This window comes from Dreissena polymorpha, chromosome 5 (genome assembly GCF_020536995.1).
Source record: "Dreissena polymorpha isolate Duluth1 chromosome 5, UMN_Dpol_1.0, whole genome shotgun sequence".
Lineage (NCBI taxonomy): Eukaryota > Metazoa > Mollusca > Bivalvia > Myida > Dreissenidae > Dreissena > Dreissena polymorpha.
Genome location: NC_068359.1, coordinates 29,407,384 through 29,426,932, shown reverse-complemented (window position 1 = coordinate 29,426,932; position 19,549 = coordinate 29,407,384). Strand labels below are relative to the sequence as shown.

At 38.4% G+C, this 19,549-nt stretch overlaps 1 protein-coding gene across 2 annotated transcripts in view; it reads left to right on the top strand.

Moving 5' to 3' along the window:
* The window catches only part of LOC127881115 (uncharacterized), a 53,865-nt gene that overhangs the window by 14,446 nt on the left and 19,870 nt on the right, over nucleotides 1-19,549 (top strand). For both annotated transcript variants that reach the window (XM_052428805.1, XM_052428806.1), the window contains exon 2: nucleotides 3,291-3,335. In XM_052428805.1, coding sequence (XP_052284765.1) covers nucleotides 3,291-3,335 — 45 coding nt within the window. The remainder of the gene's footprint in view (nucleotides 1-3,290; nucleotides 3,336-19,549) is intronic.

Below are 19,549 nucleotides of genomic sequence, written 5' to 3'. Positions count from 1 at the left end.
TTCAAGGTCAGAGGTCAAATATATGTGGCCAAAATCGCTCATTTGATGAGTACTTTTGCAATATTGAAGATAGCAACTTGATATTTGGCATGCATGTGTATCTCATGGAGCTGCACATTTTAAGTGGTGAAAGGTCAAGGTCATCCTTCAAGGTCAAATATATGGGTCAAAATTGCTCATGTAATGTCACTTCTGCAATATTGAAGCTAGCAATTTTATATTTGACATACATGTGTATCTCATGGAGCTGCACATTTTGAGTGGTGAAGGGTCAAGGTCAAGGTCATCTTCCAAGGTCAAACGTCATATACGGGGACATAGTGTTTCACAAACACATCTTGTTTTTATGAATATTTAGTTTGTGTGTGCATTTTGAGTCATTTTTTTGTATTTTACTTTGATAGTTCTTCGAATTATGCGATTGCAATAATTTTTTTACCCAAAGTTATTCTTTCGGCTTCGATTATTTCGGTCGGAAATTGGGATTTTTTTTTGATAATTGGGAAAAAACATCCATATTTGGCATTGGGAATGGGTCTGACTATCGGACCCGTGAGATAGGCAGAAAAAGGCCTGTTGCTATACAATTTCTATGTGAAAGACGATAATCCTTGGATGAGATTTGAATTGTGCCCATTATAATTGTTATGCCCACTGTCAGAATTTTGGTTGCACCTTTTATTACCTTAGCTACTTGAATCATAACAGGGAATTGATTACATGTATTCATGCTTATGCCCATGAATAGTTCATATACATAATTCATAAAAAAAATGCATAATTGCTAAATGAGACATTTGGAATTAGTTCTTGAAAAGCTATTAACGTTTGTTTATTAATATCAATCATGAACTATTTAAGAATATTTGTACTTAACAGCTTGTGACGCTTTCACAAACAGATAAAAAACTAGTTATCCACTACAAGTAATGAACTGTTCATGAAGGTTTTGCTAGTAAATTGTTGAAGATTTCTTTAAAGATGACCATACACAGGCAATATTACTATGCCTATGTATAATGGCCCAGATACTGTATTGGCCCAGATACTGTATTCAGCCTTAGGAGTGTTATTTTCTAATAGATAAAGTACAGTGTTGGTTTCCATGGATACTTATTAAAGGAAAGCCTTGCATGATGTCTTATAGGTTTTGAGACAAGAAATATATAAATTTTTATAGACACAAGTGAAAAATTAAATTTCTTAATAATTAAATAAATACAAAGTTATATTGTTAGTTTTTTTCAGTTGTTATTCCCTTATCAATGAAATGTTGTTTATAGTGCATTGCATATTTGTCTATAAATGTTTTAAACAGTTTATAACAGATGAGTGAGGTGAATGTTATTGGTACTCATACTATTTTTGTGTAATAGCAGAGCTCCAGATAAGGGCCGTACAGCTGTAAATACGGCTTTTTCATGAAGAATTACGCATTTATTTTTTAAAAACTGGACGTACAATTACGACTTTAATATCCCTTTTACGCATTTACGAAAAAAAATTGGCCGTACTGATACGTCTACGTCCGCGCGGCGTGATTTGTTGGTCTCTAAGCTAACGGCGCTTTTCGTTAATTTAAATTTCCGAAAAGTTGTAGACTGGGTTCCGGAATTATTGTTCATTCTGCCGCGTGATTTCTTTTAACTCGTAAACCCGTCAGAAACAATATGTCTGCGCGCAATGGTAGGCCGGCTAATTAACTGAAGGCTGTTCAAAGCTACACTTTGTTGTCATATAAAGGCTACATACGGTGTCATCTAACCATCCTGACATTCAATCTGTTATCCCAGAAAAGACATTGTCGCCCCAATATGTAACGATTTGATTGCATCGGTGGCTAAATACGTTAGAAAACACGATGGAAAACTGATGAGACAGCGACAAAAATGGTCATTTACCAAACTAACTAGTTGGCTTGTGTTTTATTGTCAATAAAAATGTAGAAATAGTATTATTCAAGAGATTTAATGTTAAGTTGTATTTGCATCATAATGCAAAATGGAAAACTTAATAAAGTGTTACTGTTTCAGAAGCTAAATGCATTTATTATAATTGCTGCAATTAATTCTGTGAAGTCAGTTATACACCCTTCAATATCCAAGAACACGGGTAGTACAGTTCTACCTGTATTTTGGGATATGGTTGTACAGTTACTAATTGATTTTCAGCGTTACTCCTTTTCTTTCAGTCAGTGGCAGTACCTTTACTTATTTCACAAATCCTTATCTGGAGCTCTGGTAATAGTTACAAAGACATTTTTTTAGGACATTAACTAACTGAAAGTAAGTGATAAGAGGTATCATGTAATAACAGATCAAGACTAAGCAGTCAGTTACGTACTCTCATTTTAATACTGAAAATTATGGGTAAGCATTGTTTTCTGTTCATTGTCTGCATATATTAATTGTATGGACTTTTATCATGTAATACAATGTCATGTTTATATCAGTTTCCACTTGCATTTCTACAGACTGTAACATACTGATATGTTTATAATAAAATGACTGTAAAATAATGTACATGTCTAGTAGTCTTTTTTATAATTTATGGTCAAATAATGATGTTGCTGAGCACAATTTCTTTTAAGATAAAGTAACTGTCACAGCCTTTTCAGTACTGTAGAAAATTAAATTCAGGCAATTTAGCATATAAAATAAGGAGTTTATTACATTTATCCATTCTGGAAAATACAAATCAAACATATGCTGTCGGTTAATATTAAAAACACAGTATTATGTGAAGTTGGAATAAGACATCGATTCGGGAATAAATTATGTTTTTTCAAAAGTTTTATATGTTGTATTTATTTAGTTTGACAAATTATAATTAAAACAGATACTTGCATATATAACATCATCATTTAAATTAATTTTACTGCAAAACTGGATTGTTTATTGATTTTTTTTTAAATCCTCATAAAACGAAACTGTTTAAAAATACAGTAAAAATGATGAAAATACAATCACTGTTAATGAAAAAGTAATGAAAAATTGCTTATTAAGCTTTCAGTACAGATAAAACATTATAAAAATTATTTCAGATCATGAAATGAATAGTTTTTTTTGAGAAAATCACCAAAATGATGTCCATTCCCAGTTTGATGTCTTATTCCAAGTTTACATAATACAGTGTTTTAAACCAAAACTTGCCTCACAATAAGATAATTGAAAACTCATTTTCTAAGATTTTCTGCTCAAATCCAGTTATCTCGTAAATTTAACATATCTTTTACATTTCTTTAATACTTACTTATCTCATTTCTACAATGATGTTCTCTTTTTTTGCAGTATGAAGAAAGAAGAGTAGGAAAGTTACTTCCCACCAACTACCAGGTAATTCAGAAATATTGACCCTGTTGTTGCATTATGTGTGATATTGTCTGTTCAGCAGTCATGACCTTGCTTGTCTGCAAGTCATGACCAATAAAAATTCATTTGCATGGTTTCTGAAAATGTCTGTCTGGGTGACATGCAGTCTGTTCAGGTTTTATGCTGTTTGCTTCTCATCATTACCTAAGGGTTGGAAATGAAGCCTTAAAAACTTGAATTTTAGTAAGAAATGTCTTAAATTTAATTAAACTTTCTTAGGGACAACAAATGTGTAAACATACATATCTAAGTGGTAAAGGTTTAACATGTTCATGTCTTTTTTGGTTAGGCACTTTCTTTGTTCCAACCAGAAACTTAACACAAATGCCCGTTTATATCTGGTGTTGTTTTTTTTAAAGCCAGTTTTGTAAAGAGACTTGTAGTTTGAATATGTAGTGCAAATGTTAGTATATGCAGTACCAAGTGGGACACCCAGCGCCCTCACACTACTTTGGGGGAAGGGGTCTGCAGTCCTTAGGAGGGGGATTTTTTTGTAAATGGGGGAATTTTTATAACAAAACACAACAACTGTGTTGAACTGTTATAAACATATATTTCTATATATGTGACTGTCTATATGACAGAAAGGTGGACTTTTACTCGATCTATATAACAGTAATCTTATTTAAAAGTCCAAATATATTGCGGTTGAAGGGGTCCAAAGATCGCGACCTTGATATATCCGGCGCGCAATATAAATTTTCAGGTTATTATTGCATGTTTAAGTATGCATTAGCATAATTTGGTAATCTCAAAACTTGCTATTTTCTTACCTTATTGAAGTATGTGTTATATCCATATGTTATTCATTGGTATAAAACAAAACATTATTCCATGTAAGTATTTTCAAATGCGTATAATTAAATTTGTAATCCGAAAACAATTGCCAAGTTTTATTGTTTAAGAAAGCATGCACAAATTAGACCCCATGTACAAAATAACAACAATGACGTCATCTTATCCTCATGGAAAGCATGGTGCATTTTGACAAACTGAGGGAGCTTTGCCTCTCAATAAAAAGTAAGTAGTTTACACTGTATCTAACGCGCAAAGATTTTTGAGATAGGTCAGTATTGACTTGTGACATTTACAGTTAAAATTGTATACACCTTCATGAGTGCACTGGTGGGATTTTTGGCAGTTCAAAGCAATTTCAAGAGAGAATGTTTACACCAAAATGACCTGATGTTTGGCAAGAGGAGTTATTGTTTATCGCAGTACACAGGTGTTACAGTGATGTACAATGAAACCAAACAATCTGGTCAAAACTGGATTATGAATGTCGGATTAAACAGAAAATTAAAGTGGGTGAAAAAAGGGTAAAATACTAGCTTTTACCTCATTTTATCTGCGCAAATTCTCAGATTAAAACATGTTATTTGGGGATTATGCTCGTCACATTTTTGGGAGCCATAACTATGGCCGATTTGTGATACATTGGACAACGCAATATAACGAGAGTGATATATTGGAGTCAATTTTCAACTATAAATCAGCGATTTTTTTTCTCATTTTCTGAAGGGGAAAAAAATCAGTTTTTGGGGAAAAAAAATATACTTTTCAGGTGGGGGACACAATTTCGGCGGCAGATTTGATAGATTGAGGGCCCTGGACACCAAGTGAGCTGGAAGAGCAGTATTAAAAGGCATTAAGATGACCAGCATTAGGCAGAGCCATGCATAATTGACAAACACTAATTGACATACAGGAAAATGGCATGATATGAACTAAAAATAAAATCTAATAGATATTTTGTGTTTGTCTATTCTGTTGCCAAAGTGCTAAATAACTAAGGATAAAACTGAAGCCTTAAAACATTTGAAACTAGAAATGGCGCGGCAGAGGCCGACGCTTATCCCCACGCCGCATGTTTGACCCGAGGCGCCCCCGGGTTGGTAATGGGTCCATGCATAGTTAAGATTGACGGTATTGTCATAAGAGAAGTTCAGTATCAATTAGAAGTGAATCGGTGTAAAAATGAAGAAATTATAGTAAAAGGCAATTTTGGGTGGGTGTGTGGCCTATGTGGGCTGGGCGCCCCAGTGTTGGTAATGGGGCCATACATAGTTGAGATTGACCTTATTGTCATAAGAGAGGTTCAGTATGGATTTGAAGTAAATGGGTGTAGAAATGAAGAAATTATAGTAAAAGGCAATTTTGGGTGGGCGTGGCCTATGTGGGCGGGTCGCCCCAGGGTTGGTAATGGGGCAATGCATAGTTGAGATTGACTGTATTGTCATAATTAAGAGAGGTTCAGTATCAATTTGAAGTGAATCAGTGTAGAAATGAAGAAATTATAGTAAAAGGCAATTTTGGGTGGGCGTGGCCTATGTGGGCAGGGTGCCCCAGGGTTGGTAATGGGGCCATGCATAGTTGAGATTAACCGTATTGTCATAAGAGAGGTTCAGTATCAATTTGAAGTGAATCGGTGTAGAAATGAAGAAATTATAGTAAAAGGCAATTTTAGGTGGGCATTGCCTATGTGGGTGGGGTGCCCCAGGGTTTGTAATGGGGCCATGAATAGCTGAGATTGACCATATTGTCATAAGAGAAGATCAGTATCAATTTGAAGTGAATCAGTGTAGAATTGAAGAAATTATAGTAAAAATGCAATTTTGGGTGGGCATGGCCTATGTGGGCGGGGCCCCCCAGGGTTGGTAATCATGGACCATGCATATTTTAGATTGACCGTATTGTCATAAGAGAGGTTCAGTATCAATTTGACGACAATCTGTGTAGAAATGAAGAAATTATAGTAAAATAACCTTAAAAGATGAGTAAAAATCTCTGACCCGGCTCCACCCCAACCCCCATAACTTTTGACCCAGGGGTTAGATCAAAATTCTAAATAGTGCAGTGTCGCTCATATGCCCATAGCTACCATGTGTGTAAGTTTCAAGGTTCTAGTGCTAATAGTGTAGGAGGAGATAGTGGCCAGGACGGACAGACAGACAGACAGACAGACGGCGGAGATAACCACAAGATACCCACGCTTTTCAAAAAGCGTGGAGATAATGATCCTTTTCTGTGGTTCACTGTTAACAAGAATAACTCCTTAATTGCATCAGTTAAATGATGTGTGAAATGGAGCTGCTTGTCTGGAAATGCTGCATTTCTACCCCCTCTGGTGTTTGATTTTCAACATGGGAGGTCCTGAAGAACTCTTAAGGCTTTGGCAGCAGTCAATTACTTAATGTATTGGACAATATGTCAATATCAGTCTTAAACCATGTGCGTGAAAGAACAAAGTAAAAATGTAAACCATTATGGGGCAGACTGTAGCTTATGTAAGCTGTTGTGAATATATATAACTACAGACCTTTACCAACCCTTTGCTGTACCTCATTTCAACATTTCATGTTTAAACCTATTTATTTTTAGCTTGATTGCATCAAAAGCCTCAGGCTTATTGAAACGCTCGCGAGTCCGTTTCCTGGGCCTAGAACCAGTACTTGGTGACTTTGAGAGAGATCTAAAGAACGCTCCCACAGTGGTGATCAAACCCATGACCTCTCAGTCGCTAGGCAGACGCCATATCCATTACACCACCGCGTCCTGATAAAGCGACATTTCGTGTGACAGGCTGACCTAATTTCAACACTTCATGTGACAGGCTGACCTCATTTCAACACTTCATGTGACAGACTGACCTAATGTCAACAATTTATATGACAGACTAACCTAATGTCAACACTACATGTGACAGGCTGACCTAATGTCAACACTTCATGTGACAGGCTGACCTAATGTCAACACTTCATGTGACAGGCTGATTTAATGTCAACACTTCATGTGCCAGGCTGACCTAATGTCAATACTTCATGTGACAGGCTGACCTCATTTCAACACTACATGTGACAGGCTGACCTAATGTCAACACTTCATGTGACAGACTGACATCATGTCAACACTTCATGTGAAAGGCTGACCTAATTTCAACACTTCATGTGACAGGCTGACCTAATTTCAACACTTCATGTGACAGGCTGACCTAATGTCAACACTACATGTGACAGGCTGACCTAATGTCAACACTTCATGTGACAGGCTGACCTAATGTCAACACTTCATGTGACAGGCTGACCTCATTTCAACAGTTCATGTGACTGGCTGACCTCATTTCAACACTTTATGTGACAGACTAACCTAATGTCAACACTTCATGTGACAGGCTTACCTAATGTCAACACTACATGTGACAGACTAACCTTATGTCAACACTTAATGTGACAAGCTAAGCTAATGTCAACACTTCATGTGACAGACTAACCTAATGTCAACACTACATGTGACAGGCTGACCTAATGTCAACACTTCATGTGACAGGCTGACCTAATGTCAACACTACATGTGACAGGCTGATTTAATGTCAACACTTCATGTGACAGGCTGACCTAATGTCAACACTTCATGTGGCAGGCTGACGTTATGTCAACACTTCATGTGACAGGCTGACCTCATGTCAACACTTCATGTGACAGGCTGACCTCATTTCAACACTAAATGTGACAGGCTGACCTAATGTCAACACTTCATGTGACAGGCTGACCTAATGGCAACACTTCATGTGACAGGCTGACATAATTTCAACACTTCATGTGACAGGCTGACCTAATTTCAACACTTCATATGACAGGCTGACCTAATTTCAACACTTCATGTGACAGGCTGACATAATGTCAACACTACATGTGACAGGCTGACCTAATGTCAACACTTCATGTGACTGGCTGACCTCATTTCAACACTACATGTGACTGGCTGACCTCATTTCAACACTTCATGTGACAGGCTTACCTAATGTCAACACTACATGTGACAGATTAACCTAATGTCAACACTTAATGTGACAAGCTAAGCTAATGTCAACACTTCATGTGACAGGCTGACCTAATGTCAACACCTCATGTGACAGGCTGACCTCATGTCAACACTTCATGTGACAGGCTGACCTATGTCGATGATGTTGCACCTTTCTGCCGATTATTGTTTGAAATTAAAAGTTGATAATTAAGCTGTTTTTCGACGACAAAATATGCTATTGTAAAGCAATATGTCAACCAAATTGTATATTTGATAGGCTACTGGTTTTTAGCTCATCTATTTTTTGAAAAAAAAATATGAGCTATAGTCATCACCTTGGCGTCGGCGTTGGCGTTGGCGTCCGGTTAAGTTTTGCGTTTAGGTCCACTTTTCTCAGAAAGTATCAATGCTATTGCATTCAAACTTGGTACACTTACTTACTATCATGAGGGGACTGGGCAGGCAAAGTTAGATAACTCTGGCGTGCATTTTGACAGAATTATGTGCCCTTTTTATACTTAGAAAATTGAAAATTTTGGTTAAGTTTTGCGTTTAGGTCCACTTTTCTCAGTAAGTATCAATGCTATTGCATTCAAACTTGGTACACTTACTTACTATCATGAGGGGACTGGGCAGGCAAAGTTAGATAACTCTGGCGTGCATTTTGACAGAATTATGTGCCCTTTTTATACTTAGAAAATTGAAAATTTTGGTTAAGTTTTGTGTTTAGGTCCATTTTATTCCTTAAGCATCAAAGCTATTGCTTTCATACTTGCAACACTTACTAACTATCATAAGGGGACTGTGCAGGCAAAGTAATGTAACTCTGACTGGCATTTTGACAGAATTATGTGCCCTTTTTATACTTAGAAAATTGAAAATTTGATTAAGTTTTGTGTTTAGGTCCAGTTTATTCCTACAGTATCAAAGCTATTGCTTTCATACTTCAACACTTATGAACTATCATAAGGGGACCGTGCAGGCAAAGTTATGTAACTCTGACTGGCATTTGGACGGAATTATGGGCCCTTTATACTTAGAAAATTGAAAATTTGGTTAAGATTTATGTTTTGGTCCACTCTACCCCTAAAGTATCATAGATATTGCTTTCATACTTGGAACACTCACAAACTAAGGGTACAGTAAAAGGACAAGTTGCATAACTCTGGTTGTCATTGTTACAGAATTATGGCCCTTTTTTGACTTAGTAACTTTTAATATATGGTTAAATTTTGTGTTTCGATCCACTTTACTTCTTAAGTATCAAGGCTATTGCTTTCAAACTTCAAATACTTTCATGCTATCATGAGGTTACTGTACCTGGCAAGTTGAATTTTACCTTGACCTTTGAATGACCTTGACTCTCAAGGTCAAATTATTAAATTTTGCTAAAATTGCCATAACTTCTTTATTTATGATTAGATTTGATTGATACTTTGACGAAACTACTCTTACCTGACATACCACAATAGACTCCACCCAAACCATCCCCCGTGCCCTCCCCCCCTCCCCCCCTCCGCCCTCACCCCCCCCCTAATTTTTTTTTTTTTTTTTTTTTTAAGATCATCTCACAAATGACCACCACACCCTCACACTATACCCCCACCCCACCCCCCCCACCCCACCCCCCCCCCCCCCCCAATTTTTTTTTTTGATTTTTTTTTTTTTTTTTTTTTTTTAAATCTCATCTCACAAATTACCACCACCCCCATCACAAAATAACCCCCCCACCCATTTTTTTTTTTAAAACGGTTATGTTTGAAATACCGTCCTACCATCGCACCCAAAAAATACCCCCCCTATTGCCCCCCCACCCCCCCACCCCACCCCCCTCCCCCCGCCCCCTATTTTTTTTTTTTTTTTTTTTCGCTTTTTTGGAAGATAATGTAATAAATGTCCACAACCCCACACTATAAACCCCTCTTCACTCCACCCCTCCCTCCTTTGTGATTGAAAATGAGAGTCCCTTCACCTTTGAAAAGAAAATAGATGAGCGGTCTGCACCCGCAAGGCGGTGCTCTTGTTATTTTCTGCAGTCAAACATAATGCACATTTTATTTGATGTGCAAAAACGCATACAAATTTTCAGACTGTCGTTTTCGGATACATTATTATTCGTCGATTATAATTTATTTTCGAAGTTCTTTATAGAACTGAAGAAATAGAATGACGAATACACATGCAGTGATACGGACGGTGTGGTTATAATATTTTTATTGTATTCACCTGAAAATACAATTGGAAAGACTATAAAAAAGAACAATTAGTAAGGGCTCTAGATGGGGTGGGGGACTCTGCCCTTTATTCCTGTTGGGTTCCTGCGGCTGCCATTCCAAGACCCCCGGCCTAATTTTCAGGATTTCAAATTTGGTACCAACACCACTATTAAATGTGCATCTATAAAATAACTTATGTTTGTAATTTGACATGAACCATACTAATTATTTCTATATTGAAAACTGTATGTTATATTATGATATGTGATATGCCATTGTATAAATTAAAGAAATATAAACAAGTTGATAGTATATATAATTATTTCAAAACTAGTTTTCGCCCACCGAAAAACGAAAACTGAAAAATTTTGGGCCAGCGCTAGCCCTGTTAGGAGGTCAATTTTGGCAATAAAGCTTGTCTAAGTGTGTCTTTGTAATTCATCATGCAATTTTATCACAAATGACCACAATGTGTCATGTCTAAAATCTGTTTTCTTACCTCTAAGGTCAAGGTCAAACTTAAAGTTGCCATTCAACAGCTTGTCTTGACTGTAATGTTCATCATGTAATTTTAAAATTATTACCCACAAATGTTCACCATGCTGAGGCTGTGTGTCTTGTGTAGCAACCATCTCCCAACTTCAATATCAAGGTCACACATAAAGGTCAAAGGTTAAAGTTGGCCATTGAACAGCTTGTCCAGACTGTAACTTCATCATTCATCATGCAATTTTGAAATAATTAACCAAGAATTTAGACCATGTAAAGGAAGTGTGTCACACATTGGTCAATGTTCAATGTCGCACTAAATGTCAAAAAAACAAACATATGCATGATGCAGCTTGTTAACAGTATTTTTTCAAGTGGTTCCACATGTTGCTGACAGGCATCTAGTTTTAATCGAAAAAATTCTTTATTACTAAAACACAAAAAACTAACAGAAATGCCTTCATTGTTATCCATTCTCAAAATATTGATGATTTAGCTTTTTGACTTTGTGGTCAAAAGACCAGAGTTGAAATGTGCCACAATTCACTTGCAGATTTCTGAATGCTGTGTCTTTAATATGGTGCTAACTGAACAGAGTCGACCCATTTACAAAATGTTTTGTGTTTGTTTAGCAAGTTTGCATTGTGATAAGCCCTTTGGTGTTGCTGAGTGTGGGATTGAATTAAACATTGAATAGATTAATTAGAATGACCTTCCACATCTTGGAATATCTTGTGTAAATTTGATTATTTTGAACCTTGGCAAATATGCTTGTAAATGGGTACTTACACATGTTAATTGCATGCACAATTTTGTATATTAAGCAGAAGTGTTTTATTTATGAAATTCAAACATTACAGTAAAACGATGATGTCAAGTGCAGTTAACAGAGAATTGATTGAGCATTATGTTCATGTTCTAACAAAATATGAAACACACCAGAAAGATTTAATAGTCTTCAGGGATAAAGCAACTTTATCATTTAAGATGCGTTTGTGTTCCTCTTATTCTACTAGGATATGGTTTGCTAACATTGTGTCAATTGAACCCTTAGATGTTAATAGTAATTGTTATCAAAGTTAAATGAACTCATCTATTTATTGAAACTGTTATGTTACAGTATTGAATTGCTTACAATGCAAGTGTTAGTTTGTTATTTAAACCAAATGATTGGAAAATACAAACGCAACCAAATTTAATAAACAGTACTACACAATGTGATTTTCTGTGGTTTAAGTGTTTAAAGGGGCCTTTTCACAGATTTTGGCATGTTTTGAAGTTTGTCATCAAATGCTTTATATTGATAAATGTAAACATTGGATCTAAAAAGCTCCAATAAAAATCAAGAATAAAATTTAAAAAAGGAAAAAAAAGTAGCCCGCAGCAGGGCTCGAACCAGTGACCCCCGGAATCCTGGAGTAAAAACCAATTAGACCGGTCGGCCATCCTGCCAATTATATATGGGAGACGTATTTTATACTTTATATAAGCAATCTTCATAGTTTCACAAAATTAAACGACAACAACAGAACTCTCCAAATTATTCAATTGTTTCGCATTGAAACGCTTTATAATTATCAGGTTTTTAAATCGTCAAAAGATGCATATGATGGCTATATCAGACCATGGTAAATGTTCTGTATTACTGTTTCCTCACAAATATCATAGATAAAACGAAAATTTGCGAATCTGAAACATTTTTTTTTAATTTTGTCAATTTACCAAAACGTTAAAAGATCCCTTTAAATAATAGGCTTTAATTGACTGTTATTTTCTATATTTCTCTATTTGATGTACATAATTACAGATTTCTTTGAGTGCAGTTATGCTTTATTCGGAGGTAAGGGTACTGTGGCATCTTCATCACCAGTTGTAATATGTCTTTTTGGCCCGATTTTATAGCCGAAATTTGGCTATGTTCCCAATCCCAAAAAGTATACTTTTTTCCCAAAATGTGGCAAATAATTCCCAATTTCCCCCCCCCCAAAAAACAAAAAAAAAAATTATAAAGAAGTGTCTAAAGCTTATTTTATCTCAATTTTAATTCAATTACATCTAACAAAGTATTATATGATTTTGTTTTTTTAATTTGAATGATTATAAAGAGTTGTATCAAATTTAGTATTTCCCTAATCAGTGGACTTTTCGTGTGAAAAAAAAGGCTAATGAATTTATTTTCCCAATTTCATGAAAATGCCGATAAAATTCCCAATTCCAAAGCCATGGGCTATCTTCCCAAAAAGTGGAAAAAAAACCTGCATTAGGAAAGAATTCAGATTGCCTTTGTTATTGACTTAAATATTTTCTTCAACTTTTCTGAATGGTGTTACATTTTGGAGGTGGTTTATTACACCCTGACAAAGGCATTGTTGTTTCTTACTAACAAAAATGAAACTGATACTGCAAAATGCCCTATTTGGAGAAGTCTAGAATATATTCCTTTGTGTATAGTGAATTATGTTTATGTTTCAGAGGTTGGATCTTGTTATGAAATTGATATTACCATACATTTACTTGAAACGATAGATTAATTTAGAAATTAAACAGTTATAATGATTGAGTCATGGACATAACTTGGTTTATTAAAGTATATATACTCAATTCATGACATTACATGAAAACATTGTGTTTTGAGTTGTTTTTTTAATACAAGTAATGAAAGTGAACATGATTTTGTCAATATTAGTGTAAACATGTTGAAGAATGCTTGGGTGATTGCATATCAGTTGTCCACAAGGCTAACTTTGTTTTTTCAAATAGGCCTATGAAGCAAACAATGTTATATTGTATTGTAAATAACCGAAGAAAAAAAATTATTCTGTAAATTAGTACAAATTCATTCTTCATATCATGTTGGATGTGTAAATGTGCTATCTTGAGAACTTATGATGGATTCCAAATGAATGTGTGAATTATGTGTAGTTGTTGACAGGAATGTATCACATCTACACATCTAGGGGCTTGAATCGTCAGAAAGGGATCACCGATGTAAGTACACTGCTGGGTTATAAAGTGAAATAAGGCTGATATTTGAGGGGGGGAGGGGGGGCACATTCAGTAAGGGATCACAAATGTAAGTACACTCGAGAGTTATATAGGGATATGGGGCTGGTGTTTGTGAGGGGGGGGGAGGCATTGTACAGTAAGGGATCATCAATGTAAGTACACTCGAGAGTTATATAGGGATATGGGGCTGGTGTTTGTGAGGGGGGGGGAGGCATTGTACAATAAGGGATCACAAATGTAAGTACACTCGAGAGTTATATAGGGATATGGGGCTGGTGTTTGTGAGGGGGGGGGGAGGCATTGTACAGTAAGGGATCATCAATGTAAGTACACTCCTGAGTTATAAAGGGATATGGGGCTGGTGTTTGTGAGGTGGGGGGGGGCAGTCATTGTACAGTAAGGGATCATCAATGTTAGTACACTCCTGAGTTATATAGTGATATGGGGCTGGTGTTTGTAAGGGGGGAGGAGGCAGGCATTGTACAGTAAAGGATCACCAATGTAAGTACACTCTTGAGTTATATAGGGATATGAAGCTGGTGTTTGGGGGGGGGGCAGGCATTGTACAGTTAGGGATCACCAATGTAAGTACACTCCTGAGTTATATAGTGATATGGGGCTGGTGTTTGTGAGGGGGGGCAGGCATTGTACAATAAGGGATCACCAATGTAAGTACACTCCTGAGTTATATAGGGATATGGGGCTGGTGTTTGTGAGGGGGGGAGGCATTGTACAGTAAGGGATCACCAATGTAAGTACACTCCTGAGTTATATAGGGATATGGGGCTGGTGTTTGGGGGGGGGGGGGCAGGCATTGTACAGTTAGGGATCACCAATGTAAGTACACTCCTGAGTTATATAGAGATATGGGGCTGGTGTTTGTGAGGGGGGGGGGCAGGCATTGTACAGTAAGGGATCACCAATGTAAGTACACTCTTGAGTTATATAGGGATATGGGGCTGGTGTTTGTGAGGGGGGAGGCAGGCATTGTACAGTAAGGGATCACCAATGTATGTACACTCTTGAATTATATAATGATATGGAGCTGGTGTTTGTGAGGGGGGGGGGGGGGTTAGACATTGTACAGTACTGGATCACCAATGTAAGTACACTCTTGAGTTATAAAGGGATATGGGTCTGGTGTTTGTGGTGGGGCAGGCATTGTACAGTAAGGGATCACCAATGCTAGTACACTCCTGAGTTATATAGGGATATTGGGCTGGTGTTTATGAGGGGGGGGGGGGGCAGGCATTGTACAGTAAGGGATCACCAATGTAAGTACACTCTTGAGTTTTATAGGGATATGGGTCTGGTGTTTGTGAGGGGGGGGGGGGGGGCAGGCATTGTACAGTAAGGGCTCACCAATGTAAGTACACTCTTGAGTTATATAGGGATTTGGGGCTGGTGTTTGTGAGGGGGGGACTGGCCCAATCAACAAGGGATCACCAATGTAGGTACACTCCTGAGTTATGTATTGAAATGGGGCTGGTGTTTGTGAGGGGGGGGGGGCAGGCATTGTACAGAAAGGGATCGCTAATGTAAGTACACTCCTGAGCTATATAGGGATATGGGGCTGGTGTTTGTGAGGGGAGGGGGCAAGCATTGTACAGTAAGGGATCACCAATGTAAGTACACTCTTGAGTTATATAGGGATATGGGGCTGGTGTTTGTGAGGGTGGAGGCAGGCATTGTACAATAAGGGATCACCAATGTAAGATCACTCTTGAGTTATATAGGGATATGGGGCTGGTGTTTGTGAGGGGGCGGGGCAGGCATTGTACAGTAAGGGATCACCAATGTAAGTACACTCCTGAGTTATATATGGATATGGGGCTTGTGTTTGTAAGGGGGGGGGGGGAAAGCATTGTACAGTAAGGGATCACCAATGTAAGTACACTCTTGAGATATACAATGGAACCCCTCTAAACTGGACATCCCCGGGACCAAGAGGAAATTCCGGTTTAGAGAGGATTCCGGTTTAGAGGGGACATTGGCTATTTTACTTTCAGAAGCTCAATTACATAGCTGATGTGGAAAAAAACACTTTCAGCAAAATTTAATAGTTTATTTACATATAACATTTATTGATACTGCATCACATAAGAACAACTTATGTCACTTAATCGATTGATTTGAAATCATTCACAACATAAAACTAACAGTGCACCCTGAAAAACAAACAATTTCACACGTGTATGCATTTTTTAGGTGAATTTAGTTCCTTTTTACACTGAAAAACATCTTTAAACAACACAGCCACCAATAAGACACTTTAAAGTCACTAATTCCTAGTTCCTTAGCAAAGCTCCGTGCATTTTCCTGTATGATTGGACCAGAGATCGGCAATGACTTAGCCCTTACAATACAGAACCATTCCCATACAAGTTTGTTGATGTTTCTAAATTTCATTTCATTGTTAAACCTACTTTTGTTTGGTGAAGAGTATTTTTAGTCTTAGTTATCTTAATTACCGATTGGAAAATCTATATGAATATCTAAATGCAACTGCTTCAAGAACTCTGCAAATCACCATTTTATATGACACTAAATTAGCATTTGTAGTAAACTACACAAAATATAAAGCATTAAGATTATTAAAATTTAACACAGCTTCCTACATCAACAACAAAACACACTAAAGAACTCTATGTTTGTTATCAGTAATTAAAATCAGTATTATCACCTCTATTGATCGATATGTACATCACAAGACAAGTATCTTTAAATTGGTTTGCGATTTTTACAGTTTACTAATTTTCGACAACCTTTAATAATTTCACGCGTCTTTAATCCGCTATTCACCACTTTTCGACACTAGGTCTGAGGTGCGATAAACCGGCCCTGAGCGGTTTAGAGGGGTACAATTACGTATGGAATGACCCAATTTTGATCCAAAGAATGACCAGTATTCGGAATTGATGGGATTCCGGTCTTGAGGAGATATTTTACGCATGGTTTTATAGGGAAAAAAATGGGACCAGACAATTTGTCCGGTTTAGAGAGGATTCCGGTATAGAGAGGATCCGGTTTAGAGGGTTTCCACTGTATATGGATATGGGGCTTGTGTTTGTGGGGGGGGGGGGGGGGGGGGCAAGCATTGTTCAGTAAGGGATCACCAATGTTAGTACACTCTTGAGTTATATATGGATATGGGGCTGGTGTTTGTTAGGGTGGGCAGGCATTGTACAGTAAGGGATCACCAATGTTAGTACACTCCTGAGTTATATAGTGATATGGGGCTTGTGTTTGTGAGGGGAGGGGGCAAGCATTGTACAGTAAAGGATCACCAATGTAAGTACACTCTTGAGTTATATATGGATATGGGGCTGGTGTTTGTAAGGGGGGGGGGGCAGGCATTGTACAGTAAGGGATCACCAATTTAAGTACACTCTTGAGTTATTTAGGGATATGGGGCTGGTGTTTATGAGGGGGGGGGGGGCTGGCCCAATCAACAAGGGATCACCAATGTAGGTACACTCCTGAGTTATGTATTGGAATTGGGCTGGTGTTTGTGAGGGGGGGGGGAGGCATTGTACAGTAAGGGATCACCAATGTAAGTACACTCTTGAGTTATATAGGGATATGGGGCTGTTGTTTGTGAGGAGAGGGGGCAGGCATTGTACAGTAAAGGATTGCCAATGTAAGTACATTCTTTAGTTATATAGAGATATGGGGCTGGTGTTTGTGAGGGGAGGGGGCTGGCATTGTACAGTAAAGGATTGCCAATGTAGTACACTATTGAGTTATATAGAGATATGGGGCTGTTGTTTGTGAGGGGAGGGGGCAGGCATTGTACAGTAAAGGATCACCAATGTAGGTACACTCCTGAGTTATATAGGGATATGGGGCTGGTGTTTGTGAGGGGGATGGGCATTGTACAGTAAGGGATCACCAATGCAAGTACACTCCTGAGTTATATAGTGATATGGGGCTGGTGTTTGTGAGGGAGGAGGCAGGCATTGTACAGCAAGGGATCACCAATGTAAGTACACTCCTGAGTTATATAGTGATAATGGGCTGGTGTTAGTGATGGTGGAGGCAGGCATTGTACAGTAAGGGATCACCGATGTAAGTACACTCCTGAGTTATATAGTGATATGGGGCTGGTGTTTGTGAGCGGGGGAGGCAGACATTGTACAGTAAGGGATCATCAATGTAAGTACACTCCTGAGTTATATAGGGATATTGGGCTGGTGTTCGGGGGCAGGCACTGTACAGTAATGGATCACTAATGTAAGTACACTCCTGAGTTATATAGGGATATGTGGCTGGTGTTTGGGGGGGGGGGGGGGGGGGGGGCAGGCATTGTCAGTAAGCGGTCAGCCGATGTAAGTACACTCCTGAGTTATAGTGATATGGGGCTGGTGTTTGTAAGGGGGGGGGGGGGGTTGGGCAGGCATTGTAAAGTAAGGGATCACCAATATAGGTACACTCTTGAGTTATATAGGGATATGGGGCTGGTGTTTGTGAGTTGGATGGAAGACGTTGTACAGTAAGGAATCACCAATGTAAGTACACTCCTGAGTTATATAGTGATATTGGGCTGGTGTTTGTGAGGGGGGAGGCATTGTACAGTAAGGGATCACCAATGTAAGTACACTCCTGAGTTATAAAGGGATATGGGGCTGGTGTTTGTGAGGGGGGGGGGGGCAGTCATTGTACAGTAAGGGATCATCAATGTTAGTACACTCCTGAGTTATATAGGGCTATGGGGCTGGTGTTTGTGAGGGGGGGGGGGGGGCAGGCATTGTACAGTAAGGGATCACCAATGTAAGTACACTAGTCTCCTGAGTTATATAGGATTATGGGACTGGTGTTTGTGAGGGGGGGCAGGCATTGTACAGTTAGGGATCACCAATGTAAGTACACTCCTGAGTTATATAGGATTATGGGGCTGGTGTTTGTGAGGGGGGGCAGGCTTTGTACAGTAACGGATCACCAATGTAAGTACACTCCTGAGTTATAAAGGGATATAGGGCTGGTGTTTGTGAGGGGCGGCAGGCATTGTACAGTAAGGGATCACCAATGTAAGTACACTGCTGAGTTATATAGGGATTTGGGGCTGGTGTTTGTGAGGGGGGCAGGCATTGTACAGTAACGGATCACCAATGTAAGTACACTAGTCTCCTGAGTTATATAGGATTATGGGGCTGGTGTTTGTGAGGGTGGAGGCAGGCATTGTACAGTAAGGGATCACCAATGTAACTACACTCCTGAGTTATATAGGATTATGGGGCTGGTGTTTGTGAGGGGGGGGGGCAGGCATTGTACAGTAAGGGATCACCAATATAAGTACACTCCTGAGTTATAAAGGGATATGGGGCTGGTGTTTGTGAGGGGGGGGGGGCAGTCATTGTACAGTAAGGGATCATCAATGTTAGTACACTCCTGAGTTATATAGGGATATGGGGCTAGTGTTTGTGAGGGGGGAGGCATTGTACAGTAAGGGATCACCAATGTAAGTACACTCCTGAGTTATAAAAGGATATGGGGCTGGTGTTTGTGAGGGGGGGGGGGTGTGGGGCAGTCATTGTACAGTAAGGGATCATCAATGTTAGTACACTCCTGAGTTATATAGGGATATGGGGCTGGTGTTTGATGGGGGCAGGCATTGTTCAGTAAGGTATCACCAATGTAAGTACACTAGTCTCCTGAGTTATATAG